General features: G+C 42.1%; 2 protein-coding genes across 3 annotated transcripts; both read right to left on the reverse strand.

Annotated features, from left to right (window-relative positions):
• Positions 1–89: 89 nt before the first annotated feature.
• xiap (X-linked inhibitor of apoptosis) lies at positions 90–6,929 on the reverse strand. 2 transcript variants are annotated; one of them, XM_076738498.1, is made up of 8 exons: positions 6,789–6,929; positions 4,453–4,745; positions 3,691–4,258; positions 3,459–3,558; positions 3,268–3,346; positions 1,553–1,592; positions 1,223–1,405; positions 90–1,117 (listed from the first exon to the last, which is right to left on the reverse strand). In XM_076738498.1, the coding sequence occupies exons 2-8, from the start codon at positions 4,690–4,692 to the stop codon at positions 924–926; spliced, it is 1,404 nt and encodes a 467-aa protein (XP_076594613.1). In that variant the 5' UTR covers positions 4,693–4,745; positions 6,789–6,929; the 3' UTR covers positions 90–923. The 2 variants fall into 2 exon arrangements, with proteins under 2 accessions (XP_076594613.1, XP_076594614.1); XM_076738499.1 differs by having other exon boundaries at positions 284–1,117; positions 6,794–6,890.
• Positions 6,930–10,225: 3,296 nt separating this feature from the next.
• psmd10 (proteasome 26S subunit, non-ATPase 10) lies at positions 10,226–13,242 on the reverse strand. Its single transcript, XM_076739233.1, has 5 exons — positions 13,003–13,242; positions 12,823–12,921; positions 12,400–12,546; positions 11,021–11,187; positions 10,226–10,698 (listed from the first exon to the last, which is right to left on the reverse strand). Exons 1-5 carry the CDS (start codon positions 13,114–13,116, stop codon positions 10,545–10,547), a joined length of 681 nt encoding a protein of 226 aa, XP_076595348.1. The 5' UTR covers positions 13,117–13,242; the 3' UTR covers positions 10,226–10,544.
• Between the last annotated feature and the right edge of the window lie 178 nt (positions 13,243–13,420).

Below are 13,420 nucleotides of genomic sequence, written 5' to 3' on the forward strand. Positions count from 1 at the left end.
ATCTGGAGTGAAATATACTGAGAAGTCTGTTTGTGTCCTATTTGAAAGAATAATAACCCCAGGAGGACTTTGCAAAAGTCACAATCAATCTAAATTCAGAAAAACTTTATAGTTGATAAAATCATATACATTTTGCAAAACTTGAATAACTCCTACAGAAACTTCAGGATACTTGATAAGTCATACAAAACCTTTATAAGTGGTTGAGTTTGTGACCTGTAACACCAAATACAAGCAGTTACTTAAAAAAAAGCTATCATTAAAAAAAAAGAAAAACATATTTCAAGTCCAATTCTTAAAATTTATTCACTCTTGAAGACACATCAGATTGCATGATGGAATGGTAAAATAATTCACACACTGATTAATTGCAGGCTCCAAACTAGAGTCAGTTTTGTCAGTTATGAGGCAAATTCACCAAACTACCTTTATAAATGTCTATACAGAGCAGCAAACACGGAGAAAATGAAGTCTAAAACATTAAGTATGCTGAGAGGACTTTATGTTAAGAGACAAGGACAAGTGTATGAAACTGACTGGTACTACATCCCGTGTCCCAAACTGTGGTAAGTGTCCAAAATGAGGCGAGACAAGACAACATAAACATAGAGAAAGGCACCTCTGGCAAACAGGACTTGTCCTTTACTGTGTATTTACAGGTTTCTGTTTCATAAATGGCCTAAAAAAATCAACTCCATTATTTCTAATATCATGTCACCTGAGTACCAACAGCTACTCACCATCTCAGCAGCTGTGAAAGTATAGTTTTCATGTGACATTTCCTCATTCTTTCAATCTCATGTGCATACAAACAACACGGTCCTTTTATATACATTACAGATAATCTACATTTATTATTAAACACAATATTATAAAGATAGTGAGAAAGCAGCATTGACGTTTGGCCAGTGTCCGTGATTCCCTTAAGCCACATAGGTCTTGATCTTCTGCATTATGGCTCCACAGCAGATTGGACACTTGACGAGCGACACTGAACACTCCTTACAAGAGACCAGGTGACCACACGGAATGAAAACAATACAAATATCTCTGTCCATACATATTTTGCATTGTTTCTCCCTCTGCAGCTTCCGTAGTTTCTCCAGCGGGTCCTCGTCTGAAAGAAAGAGGGGAGATAGAAGGTCAAAATGTGTTTGGTCACATTTAAATGTGGCGGTGCTCAGGTTTGGTTTTGTGTGATCTTCAACAGTGTGTACACTACCTTGCTTCTGTGTCTCAGCAGCATCACTCTGTGGCGTGTTGTTCAGACAGTCTTCCATAAGTGCTTCCAGGCTGGCGTAGCCTGAGCCTGTTCTGCTGATTTTCTCTAAGGTGGTCCTTTCCACCACGCTGGGCTCCAGACCCATCTCTATGGCCTTCTGAGCCATGGCAGACCGCAGCACCTCTGGACACAAGGAGGAAAGCACTTGTTTTATTTAGTTATTTTAACTTGTTGCTGGTAAACTGTGTTCTTTAAGTGCAGGAGCTGTTTGAACCGGTTTTTAAATGCTCAAAGGAATAAGTAGTCAAATGAAAAATGAGAAACGTTTACCATTCCTGTCTCCTGAAAATCCATTCTGATGACTCGAAGCCTGGAAACAAACACGCTCACAGTTAATTTCAGAATAATGTAAGTCAAACAAAAACCTGAATGACATTAATACAGGTAACAACATCTTTGAATACTAATTTACCCACATAGTCAAAGGATGAACATCACCGTTAAAATGTTTGGAATCACCTGTTATACTGATGTTTTCCTTCTTTCCTTCAAAGATGTCAGTTTCAACAGATAGAAACAGTTCAGACACCAAAGGTATTATTGACTTTTGAAATAGTTTAAGCCCCAAAAGAAGACGAATAAAATGATTAAAACGCTTCCACGCATGACAGGGGAGAGTAGCTTTTTAACCACTTTGTGCTTGTGGTGGGCCTAAATTTTCCGGGAACCCATTCTTCTTTGGGCTCTCTGAAGTCTGCTCAGTGGTTAGATTGAATAAACCCAAACTGTTTCATTTATTTATCAGTCCATAGTATATTCAACTGATGTCTGTGGTCCAATTCCAATCCTGCTCATCCTTGACTAACCCTCTATTTCTATTTTAAAGTTTTAAGACTAGCTTTGCTAAAGCAACACATCTGTGGATTCATAGACATAACTGTGCACTCGACACTGAAACAGGGGCCTGTTCTTAGTTAAATCTGCACAGATTTTGATGCTAAGCTTCCATTTAACCAATAACTGGTGAATTCTTATATTCTTACTGAACTGTTGCTGAGATGTATCTTTGTCTCTCTCTGCCCCTTCAGTTTTCAGTCTGGTTGAACCATTGTACAGCGTTTTGTTCTGCATGTATAAAACATAAAGTCCTCTCAGCCATCTGACTGTACTGGATCAAGCTCTTGTGGCATGAATCACTGTAGTTAAAGGATCGGTTTACATTTTTTCAACTCTGTCCCAAAAGTCATTTACGTGCCCATATGTATGTCCAGTTATCAGTTGCTCTAATTGCTCCTCCTGTCCATCTTGTGTTAGAGATTGAGGATAAAAAGCTGCTCCAGTGCTTCAATGGACAGAGATAAAGTATCTCATAGAGGGCATTTGGTACTAATAATCACTTTGGAAGATATCTACAGTGCTTGATTTGTTCTGACTGATGAAGCCTCTAATAAGTCTCAGCTGAACTTAAGTCATTTTAACACAGAAGGAAGACTGTAGAATTTGGACCAAAAACAGTTTCCAATTATGCTTGGAAAATACACATGGGCACGTGAATATTGTTTTTGGACAGATCTGTGAACATATTAATGGCTGGAAGATATGAATCAGACTGACTACGTGTACACACACAGAAGGAACCAGGTCACGGAAAGACATTGGATTGGTACACTCTTTTCTTACTGTGCATATGTGGCTATAAAGGCTCATGCACACCTTTAGTTTCTTGTAGATGGGAGTGTAGGAGGAAATATCCAAATGGAAAACACTGTCCTTTTACTTTCAATAAAACTTCATCGGAGATACAAGGCTTTGGTCCACCTGATAAAGGCCTAAGGACCAAAACATTGTATGTCCATCAAAGTTTATTGCAAGTAAAGAGACGGTGTGCAGGAGTTCTCTCATCTCTTGTCTCTGCAGAAGTATCAACATTCTACAGCACAGCGACACTTCTGCTGTCCTGGGTCTCACATGTAGGAAACCAAGTGTTCACCAGGATGGAGGAAACAGCCCAGTTATTTAAGTGCATGTAAAAGCACTGAACTCACAGCTCTATTTCGTCGTGGGTCTTGTAGCTGGATGCAGTTGACAAATTCTTGTCCTTTTTCTGCCAACAGGAAGCTGCATCTGATTTTTAAAAACCAAACATATAATTGCATGAAAACACAAGCAAATGCCACAGCAAAAAAAAAACAAAAAACTGCGTGCTAAGAAGAGGGAACATTGTGATTGTTCTTACCCAGGGTAATGTTTGGCATGTTCCTCCCAAGGGTCTTCCTCAGGCTGCCAGCCTTTCAAACCTCCACCACAGCAGAAGCACAACACCCTGTCTGCTGTCCCTGCAAGGACACGCACAATTTAAACTTGCTTGCATGCACAGCTATGATCAAACACCCGAGAAAATGTCGAAACACTCAAAGTTTTGAAATGTTTCTGTACTCTGAAGACTATGTCCCCCTTGGTCAGTCTACCTGTGCTGTAGAAGCCAGCTCTGGCAAGCCTCTCTGGGTCTATAGGGTGCTGGACACCTGCAAAGCTGCCGAGCCTCTCCTCAAAACACTCCATAGCGACATGAGTGCTTGCATGTTGTCTGCTGCCACCCTCTTCCTCCTCTGTACCCCCCTGGAATGGGATGTTGCCCACATCGTGCCCGAGGATGAAGAAGCAGTAGGGGAAGTGTTTGGTGTGTTCTCCCCAGGCAGTGTCCCCTGTTTCCCAGCCACCCAGCATGCCACCACAGCAGAAACACTGCACTCGGTCGCTCTCCCCTAGGTAGTAGAGGCCAGCTTGGGCCAGATCCCGGGATCTCACGGGAGCATTAGAAGGCCAAGAAGAGAAGGTCTGAAGCCGAGCCTCCTCGCTCCTCATGTGAGGGGCCATTGGGTAGGTGGATTCATCTACTACCTCTCCTGTCCTCAAACGATACTCCATGTCCTCTGCTTCTTCATTGTAGGTGGAACCGTTCGTCAGTGTGGTATCAGAAAATGGGTTAAAACTGGTGAGGTGGGTGCATCTGAGAAATTTGCATGATGGGGAAACCTGTAACAACGGGGCAAAGTGCAATTTATCTATTTAGAAAAGAATGAAAATGAAAAAGTCTATCACAACCGTTTTTCATTTCTATAACCCCGATTTCAAATAAGATGTGACGGTGTGTAAAACATCAGTAAAACAGAATGTGATCATCTGCTAATCTTTTTTGATTTTTCAGATCAGGGTTGTATTATGATTACCTCTTTATGCCTCTCTACAGGTGTGTCTCCCCTGTGCCAGTTCTCCACAGTCTTCTGGCAGCTGAAACAGCGGACACGATCAGCATGGCCGGTGAAGTAGAAGCCGGCCCGGGCCAATCTTTCTGCTGACACATGCTGGGCCAGGCTGGAGCCACGGAATGAGTCCAGTCGACTGTTCATCAGGGAAAAATCCTCCGAGTGATCTGTCTCCAAATTGCTGTCTTGTCTGAGGTCACACATGATAGCACCAGGCAGGAAAACTGCTAAGTGGATGAACTTGAGGGACAGAATATCTGCAGATATAACAGAAACAAAAAATATGTTGTGTGTATTAGAGGTATGCACATTTTAAAGTTAGGCAAAGGTCTAAAAAAAAAAAAGGTCAAAAACATCAGTGTTTAACTTTGAAAAAAGGTAGCTAACTGTCTACAATGCAAGCTATTTCACAGGGTTCAACAGTCAATGTTAAAACAGAACTGAAAGTCTAATCATCTCAGTGACATCACTAGGTTTAGGTTTCTGAAGAGCCACTGTGCCTGACCGCTAAACTCCTGGCTGACCAAAGATGGGCAAAGAGGTGGAGTGTGGGTGGAGCTGAGTCAGGGAATGAAGCCTGGTTACTGAAACATAGTGGCTCGCTGTCACGCAAAGCAGCTAGGCCCATAATCATGCAAAATTCACTACCCATACAGCTGTCATGAATGGGGAAATTAACTATGGAGAACAACACTGTTTTATTCCATGCTGTAAACATGATTATTTCTGCTGTAAATTAGGCCATTTGAATATTGGGGTATATGACGATTGACTGGCTTTTGGAGACAGCCTCAAGTGGTCATTCGAGGAAATGCCGTTTTTGGCACTTCGGTGATGGCTTCATTTTTCAGCTCCAGAGGTTGCTGTTTGATCAGCACATCCAGGCTCGTACAGAGCCACTGCGCCTTTAAGGGAAGCAGCCAGACTGTAATCACATGGAGGCATTGGATATTCCATGTGAGGGATGGGCACTGGAGAGGCAGGGTTGTCTGCAGGCTCAGTACACTGCAGTACAGGGGTATTGCAAAGGGTGTATCCCTGTCACACACTATGACAAATGACAACAAAAACAATTCCTCCTTAAGGATGGTATAGGGCAGGGTGTTATGTCTATACACTGACAATCAAATTGGTCCGATACAATAAACAAGAAATACAACTAAAAAAGATCAGGTGTGTGGAGGTGTGATGTAATATTTTAATAAGCAAAGGTACACGGTGTGTTAGTAACAAGTGAAATTATGTTACAACACATCATGGAAGCAAACCACACCCCCACTTACACATATTTTCAGAGAGGGTAGAACATTGAAGTCACGTTCGCAGAATTGTCAACTGTATATTGTACTGATCGTATGCCATAAGAAGACTCAAGCCCAGCTTAGGAAAAGCAAAACAAAAACCAAAACTTGTGTAGTGGAAGATATGTATTAGTTTTTTCCAGCAACTGTGTTTAGGAACACAAAACAATTAAACTATCCCAAACTCAACTGAATCTCCGAGCAACAGCATATCTTATAAGACCGCAGCATATCAGCACTGTTGAGCAACTACTGATTGATCTACTGCTATCTGTAAGACGTAGATTTACTTTGAGGAGCAGCTTGTGATCTTTGAACTGCATTACGTGTCGGCGTTCTTTCAAGAAACAATCACCAGATCAACAGCAAAGTTCACATATGAATCTGTCGTTAATGTGCAATCACAGAAGGCAACAACTACGACATTTGTCATGATAGTCGCCGCATCTGATTCAGTCGAACTGCTTCCCACAAAGTTGGCGTCAAGGGTATCAAACCATGTGATTCCAAGTTATGACTCAAAATATCCACTTGCTATTACTTATATTATTCGTTAGACTGTATCGACTGGCCCCGCAAACTCCAGAAAGATCCCGCGGGATTGAGTTAAACAATAGCGACACAACAGTCCCACAGTTTCTGGCAGGTAAACGCCGAATGCAGACTGACTACTGTTTGCATCTGACAGCTGGCACCTCGTTAACTAGCAACGCACAACATTAGCTCAGTGTTCATACGAATGAAGCAATGTAATGAGCTAAAAGTCCGCTCATCATTTACGTGTGGAGACAGTCAGTCTGGACTCCTAACCAGTGATCTTGAGCTGTACTGTTAGGTTAAGGTTAGTAAACGGGATTGCGAAGACGTAATATAGCATTAGCGCTAGCTACAAGCGGTAGCTAGCTAACTTACGTTAGCTTAGCTACTCTACCTAACGTTATGTTAAAAAGTTATTTGATTAACTATCATTGCAAAACTTTAATAATTATCGTCGAATACCTTACAGCCAGATCGCCAGTCTCTAATTTCAGGGAGTCTTTGATGTGAACACCGCCTACAGCAGAATCCAATGATTACAGAGGACTGTTTATTTGACGTGACCTCGCTTTCAGGAAGTTTGAGCAATGCGCATCTCATCATGCGCATCCCACCTGACCACTGTTGTGACGTCATGAAAGTTCGTAAGAATTTCCCGGCGCGGTGGGACCCAACTACTGTAATGGGAATTACCTAACGAAATCATTAGTAGAAATTTAAAACTAGTAGAAATCACCTGCTGCTTAACGTGGCCAAGACCAAGGACATGGTGAGTGATTTCAGATGGAACAGGACTACCACACAACCACTGTGTATTCGGGGGAGAATGTCGCAGTGGTGGAGGATTACAAATACCTCGGAGAACACATCAACCACACACTGATCTGGAACACCGTTTACAAGTTTACATTTTTTTCCGGCACACAGCCTTGTCATTTTTCATGCCTCTACAGTGACTTTAGATAATAATAACAGTGGGAACCCAGTAGGTGGGAACCCAGTAGGTTCCCACTGTTCTTATTATCATATAAACACATTACTGTTTATTATTTACAGTTTGCTGATGATACATAAGAACCATATATACTAAATACTTAAATTGTTTTCTTATTAATTAAATGAATTTGGCTTTTGAAACTTGTGTGTGTGAGCCAAGTTTGTGACATGTGATATAACAATTTTAATCCTAACCACTGGTGACCCACTACATGCAGCTGGTGCCCTTTATTTATTTCGCCCCTGGCCCTCAGTCTGCCTGAGTCCACAACTGGATTAAGGCGATGTCCCATCTGAGACACAAGTAAAAGTCTGAGAAGGGTAAACTAGGACGTAGTTGCAATTGCAACTGATTGCAGCTTCAGACAGAGAACACTGAACCCACCTTTCGAGAGGGCAGACATGGAATGCTAAGCCAAAAATGAACAAGGGCGACAGAAAAACAGTGAAATCATGGCCAGGCTAGTTGATGTAACATCATATCTGGGGTGTTTTGGAGTCATGATGAAAGTAGCACATCTGTAAAGAAAGGAAGCTTCCTTGAACTTGTTCAGATGGTAGGTAAATATGATGTCACCATCAAATATACATTGATAATCAACCACATCCAATTCCAAAAGAATAAGCCACAGATGTCCTTGTTGTCCTATAAGGCACAGAATGACATAATCAAGGTCTTTATGTCAGAGGAGTAATAAAGTAATAAATCAAAGATATTCTCAAGCCTCCTGGATGAGACGGCTGATGTTTCCCATGTCCAACGGGAAATCAAGGAGCAAGTTCTATGGGATTGTGATTAATTATGGTTGGCCTAAATAACTGGAGAATTTTGTATTGGCACTCCTTGAGGAAAATAGGTTGAAAACCGAAAAGATCAGGGGCCAAGGCTACAATGCAGCTCCAAAGGTGAATGGAAGCTACAGGGGTCCACACTGGCAAATTCTGAGCCATAATGAATTTGGTCTTGGTGAAGAGTGCTAAATGCAACACTATGTATCCATGGCCAGAGAGCTGAAAAGGCTGTCCAACACACGGTGGGCTTTCAGAGAAGATGCCCTGAAGAAGGTCCTTTCTGTCCTCATGCAGCTGCCTCAGCTCATGGCTGAGAGCGGTCCATCAGACTCTGCAGGAAGTGATCCCTGGATGCTCTTGCATAGAATTTATTCTACGCACGTGTTTTCACTGAGCCTACTATTGTTCCTTCTACATTCCAGAGAGAGGAACTTGATCAGTCAGTGCCATATACACCATTGTAAAAGGGGTCATGGAAAGAGTGAAAATAACGAGGAATTTAGAGTCTTTTCTGGAATGAAATACATGGACAAGCCAGACAGACAGGTACCTCAGATGGATGAATACAGCTCCATATTTTCTGCAGAGGACCATCAAACCCAGAGCTCGGAGGAGTACCACCAGGAAAAGGTGTTCTTTACTTTTCCTCTCCAAGGAGCTAAACAGAAGCTTGAAGGTGAAGGATGACACCCCAGCTGGGGCAACCCTATTGGGCTCCCACTGTTCTTATTATCTAAAGTCACTGGAGAGGCATGAGAAATGACAAGGCTGTTCTATCCATGAGATGTTGCCTGATTTAATTGTGTGCCGGAAAAAAATGTCGTCACTGAACTCAATGTGTTTTACTCATCCAACGCTCTTCCAACAAGCAATGGGCAAACTATGCTAATAAGTCAGTGATGTGGACACCATTTTCCCTACCCTGACCGAGCTCCTCAACATATATGTCAGACAGTGACAACTGCTTCAGTAGAGCTATTATTCTCTAAATTGTATTTACAATACTGTACACGAGTGTGTGGATGATAGGATGAAGTGGCTATTTACTGTTATACTGTAGGTCACTGCCCTCATTTTGGAAAAAAGCAGGAAAAGTATCCTTTTGGATGCCCCTATTATAGCTCAAATCTGATAAACTGACCTCTATAATAACCTAATGTGCAGGGAAAACTGATCACGTGATTTCTAGGGTGCCCTTCTATTGGAGAATATGTGAAGTGCCATGTAGGGCTGCATTACAAGTTAGAAAGGGGTTTGGAACTGTTTCTGACCTGTCTCTTTTCTTTTTTTTTGCCCCTGCTGCTTAGACAGCCTGAGTGTGCCAAGGACCAGATGAATAATTGCATTGCTCCATAAATATGGATGTGAAAATAAACAACTACAGAATTTTATAACAAGTTTGCCATATCAACTTAAAAGGCAAAAATGTCATTATTGCTGTGAACACAGCTTGTTTCTGTGACTCCAAGTGGCCAAAAAAAAAAATCAGTTATAGCAGGTTTAAAGAGAAAAATCGACACCAAAAAGTGTGCTCTGTTGCACATGCAACCACACCCACCAGTGATGTCACAAGGTCCTGGAGTACACCTGTACAGCACTGCAGCAATGACGTTACACCAATGGATGCCAGCAAAAACAAGTGAGTACTCTGCTCTGTAAACGAGTCCCTCCATAGATACGCACAAAATCCACTGGAGCTCTACAATGTTCCACAGTAATCACGTTGTTTGCTGTAACGATCTTCATTGTAAGCCTGCTCCTATTCACAATACTCCACATTACAGAACATCAGAGAGAGTTAATGGATGAATGAAATCACAAATATGGATTAAACAATGTTCACTGTGTGGAGAGAAACTATTGTTTCAATCATTGAAAGTCACAAAAGAGAAAGGTCTGCACACTGTTTGGCTACAAATCCCAGTGTGCAGACCTTTGTGCCCTGCACTGATATTTATTTTTTCTCTTGAACCTGAATATTTTTGCCAGGATGTGCACACACGTGGTCCCTGTACAGTCATTGAAGGCGGTGATGGGTCAAAAGGGAGATGCCTAACAACACTTGCTGGATCCAGTGCTTACATGTGCAACAAATAAATACATCTCAAAATGACATTATTAACAGGCTGAACCCTGATTTTTATTTCGTCATTTTTGCAATTCAGACTTCATAGAAAACAGGCTGCAGTGTTGGACAGACTGCGTGCCAAGTGCTTTTGATCAGACACCTATGGTCTGAGCAGCTTCACTGCCCCCTCTGAGGAGCAGGACGCAGTACAGTCCACTTCTCTTCCTTCCTGTCTAATCTTCAAACTGCTACACATCTGAATCCGTCGCAGCGGGCCGCTCGGGGAGGACTGACTGGGGTGAGAATTCTCATTATGTAACTTATTGATTGGTGTGGATTGGAGCAGGACCACAGCAGATCCATCATCCCTCCACAATCCGCTGGAGTAAGTTTCCCAGACCACCTTTGGCTAACTGGAGGGGGGTCTTCTCCTCCTTGTTCTCAATGTAGATGCTGGCCCCATGTTCCACCAGCAACTTGGCTGCTTCCACACGCTCTTCATCACACGCAAGGTGGCTGGTTAAAAAAAAAAGAGAAGAAAAAGAAGCAACATGTCAATACCAAAATGCTTTTCATTTTTAAAGGTTGAAAGCACCACATGCCAATTTCCATTCACCTTCACTGTATAAGGGTGGAGGTCACAATCTCCACTGTAAGCACATAAAGACAAACCTAGCTGCAGGTTGGACATCACCAAAGGCAGGTGAGGAAACAGGTTTTCAATTTAGGTGAAGTGACCCTTTAATGGTTTGTGGTTTCCGCCCACAGTGTTCCACTGGAACTGTATGTGTGTGTGCGAGCAGCCACACTGTTGTATTAAATACTTATTCACACATACAGCGGTGTGTTGCCCTGCGAGTCCTGGATGTTGGTTGAGGCGCTCTGTTTGAGAAGCAGCTGGATGAGGCGATAGTTGCCCTTGGCAGACGCTCTGTGAAGGGGAGTGGACTCCAGCTTGTCTGTGGCATTGGGGTCTGCTCCGTTTTCCAACAGCATCAGGGCAATCTGTAAAGAGTGAAAGCTGTGTTACTCACAAGTCATTGACAAGAAAGCTATTTTTAAATTCTGGGACTTTCCATTTACACGAGATACACGTTTTCAGATCCTGTCCCCTTGGTTTCAGAAAGGACGACGTTTCATATGTGAAATTCCAATTCCAACCAATAAATAGATTTAAAACTTAGGTGTCTAGTGTTTGTGACTTTCTGTAAGTTGTTGACAGCAAAAGAATTTTCTGAGTTTCAATTTCATACTAAATACTAATGGTACACAGTATACGATATAATAACTGTCACAGTATGTTTTTGAAGTTAGTGTGATGAAATGGTACATCTTTGGAGTACCACTGGCCATTATACTTTTCAAAGAGAAGAAGATTTAATACCTTGTGTGTGTTACTACTGTGTGCTAAATGCTTGATTTTGGTGCATGTAAACCACAGTGCTTTCACTGTGTCACTACGCTTCTTTAAGTGCACTCCAGATGGTTCCCCTACAGACCTCCCTACTGGACACACTAGGTCTAAAAGCCAAAAGGCAGAGCACAGGGTACATGAAAGGGAAGCGCGCCTTTTTTTTTTAAGCATTTTTCACACTGGACTCATAAGTGCTTTTAAAATAAATAATGGAATATTAAAGCCAGTGCATTGTTATAAAACCCTATGTCACAGATTTTAATGTGCTCTGGGATAAAACCTCTGATGACTTCTTAATGTTGTTTTATTTCAGGAAACTTTATTAATGTGTGCTGAAACACAGACTTCCCTAACAGCTGATAATATATTAAATACAAAAAATATTTGAATGTTCAGCCGCATTTGAACTCTTTTCACGTCAGTATCACAAGTTAATGATACAATATCTTCACTGTAGGGATAGGTTGGACTGAACTCTGAGCGGTTTTCTCAGTTATGGCATATCACACTAAAATATGTGGAAAGGGGAGAAGAGTGTCTAAGGGAGTTTCCCCATAAAGTAGCTTCTGGTTCAGAGCTGATAATGCTACTATTATTCCACTACAGAGTAATGCAACCGACTGTGAGACAGTGCTGTTATTCTCAAGTATTAAATTGAGTTTCTTTGGAGTTTCCCCAGAGGGAGTGATACTTCATGGATGAAACGACTAATCATGACAAGAATTAGTAGATTAATCTAGAATGAAAAGGCTGTTGCAGGTCTACAAAAGTAATACAAATATGAAACCATCAGCCAACCTTACCTCATATCTGTCTCTGGAGGCGGCGTAGTGCAGAGGGGTGCATCCATTCTGATTCACTGAGTTCAGCTGAGCTCCTTTGGATATTAAAGATCTCACTATGTCTTCTCTGCCTGCAGACGCCGCAATGTGAAGAGGGGTCCACGAGGCCTGGCAAGTCACACATCACATGGAGACATTTCACAACACAAAATGAACTGAATATACCTGAAATCAGTCACACGGATAGGTGAAAGAGGCAATTTCAGAGAGGCGTTAATTCTTCTGTGTTATTTTTAAGACAGTTTGGCTGGTGTTGTAGTATCACCTTGCAGGGTGCACCTATCTGCTATTAAATGTCCTCCACCTAAGAGGACAACCATACTGCATCACCCTTTGTTTTGCACAGAGGAAGTCGCAGTCCTGGGGAAGGACCGTTAGACCTACATCATCCTGCAGGTTTACTTCAACTCCCAGGTCCAGCAGAAACTCCACAATGTCCGTGTGGCCGGCAGAACAGGCCCAGTGCAGGGCGGTTCTGCGGTCCTGAAACGACAGAAAGTTCAGGGTGAAAACGCGGAAAACGTCACATGGCATCTGTAATTGTTTGGAAACATGAATTCCTACCTGGTCCGTTTTGCAGGCGAGCGTTTTATCAGACAGAATGCACTGTTTTAGTTTCTCAAACTGCCCCGTGTACGCAAAATTACAAATCTCCACATTTGACACAGAACCCTCCATTGTTAAATATAGTGTCAAAATAGTTTTATAGCAGCCCAGTAAACACACTTCGGAGATGTTTCATTTCAGTTTTGAACCACAGGCGCAATGACTCAGGAAATTATGAACTCCACTTCCGCATGTGTCGAGTTTTCCTCTTCAAATTAAAACGCTATCAGCGGCACTGCCAGACAACAAGGCAGAATTGACGAGTGGCTTTGTTATTGATTTATTTATTGTTCAAAATAATTTAATAACTGAATGAATGGGGCTTTTGGAAAAGAACTCTGTCTGTGGGCTGGGGCCACCAGTGGCCTTCAATTCA

This window comes from Chaetodon auriga, chromosome 9 (genome assembly GCF_051107435.1).
Source record: "Chaetodon auriga isolate fChaAug3 chromosome 9, fChaAug3.hap1, whole genome shotgun sequence".
Taxonomy (NCBI): Eukaryota; Metazoa; Chordata; class Actinopteri; order Chaetodontiformes; family Chaetodontidae; genus Chaetodon; species Chaetodon auriga.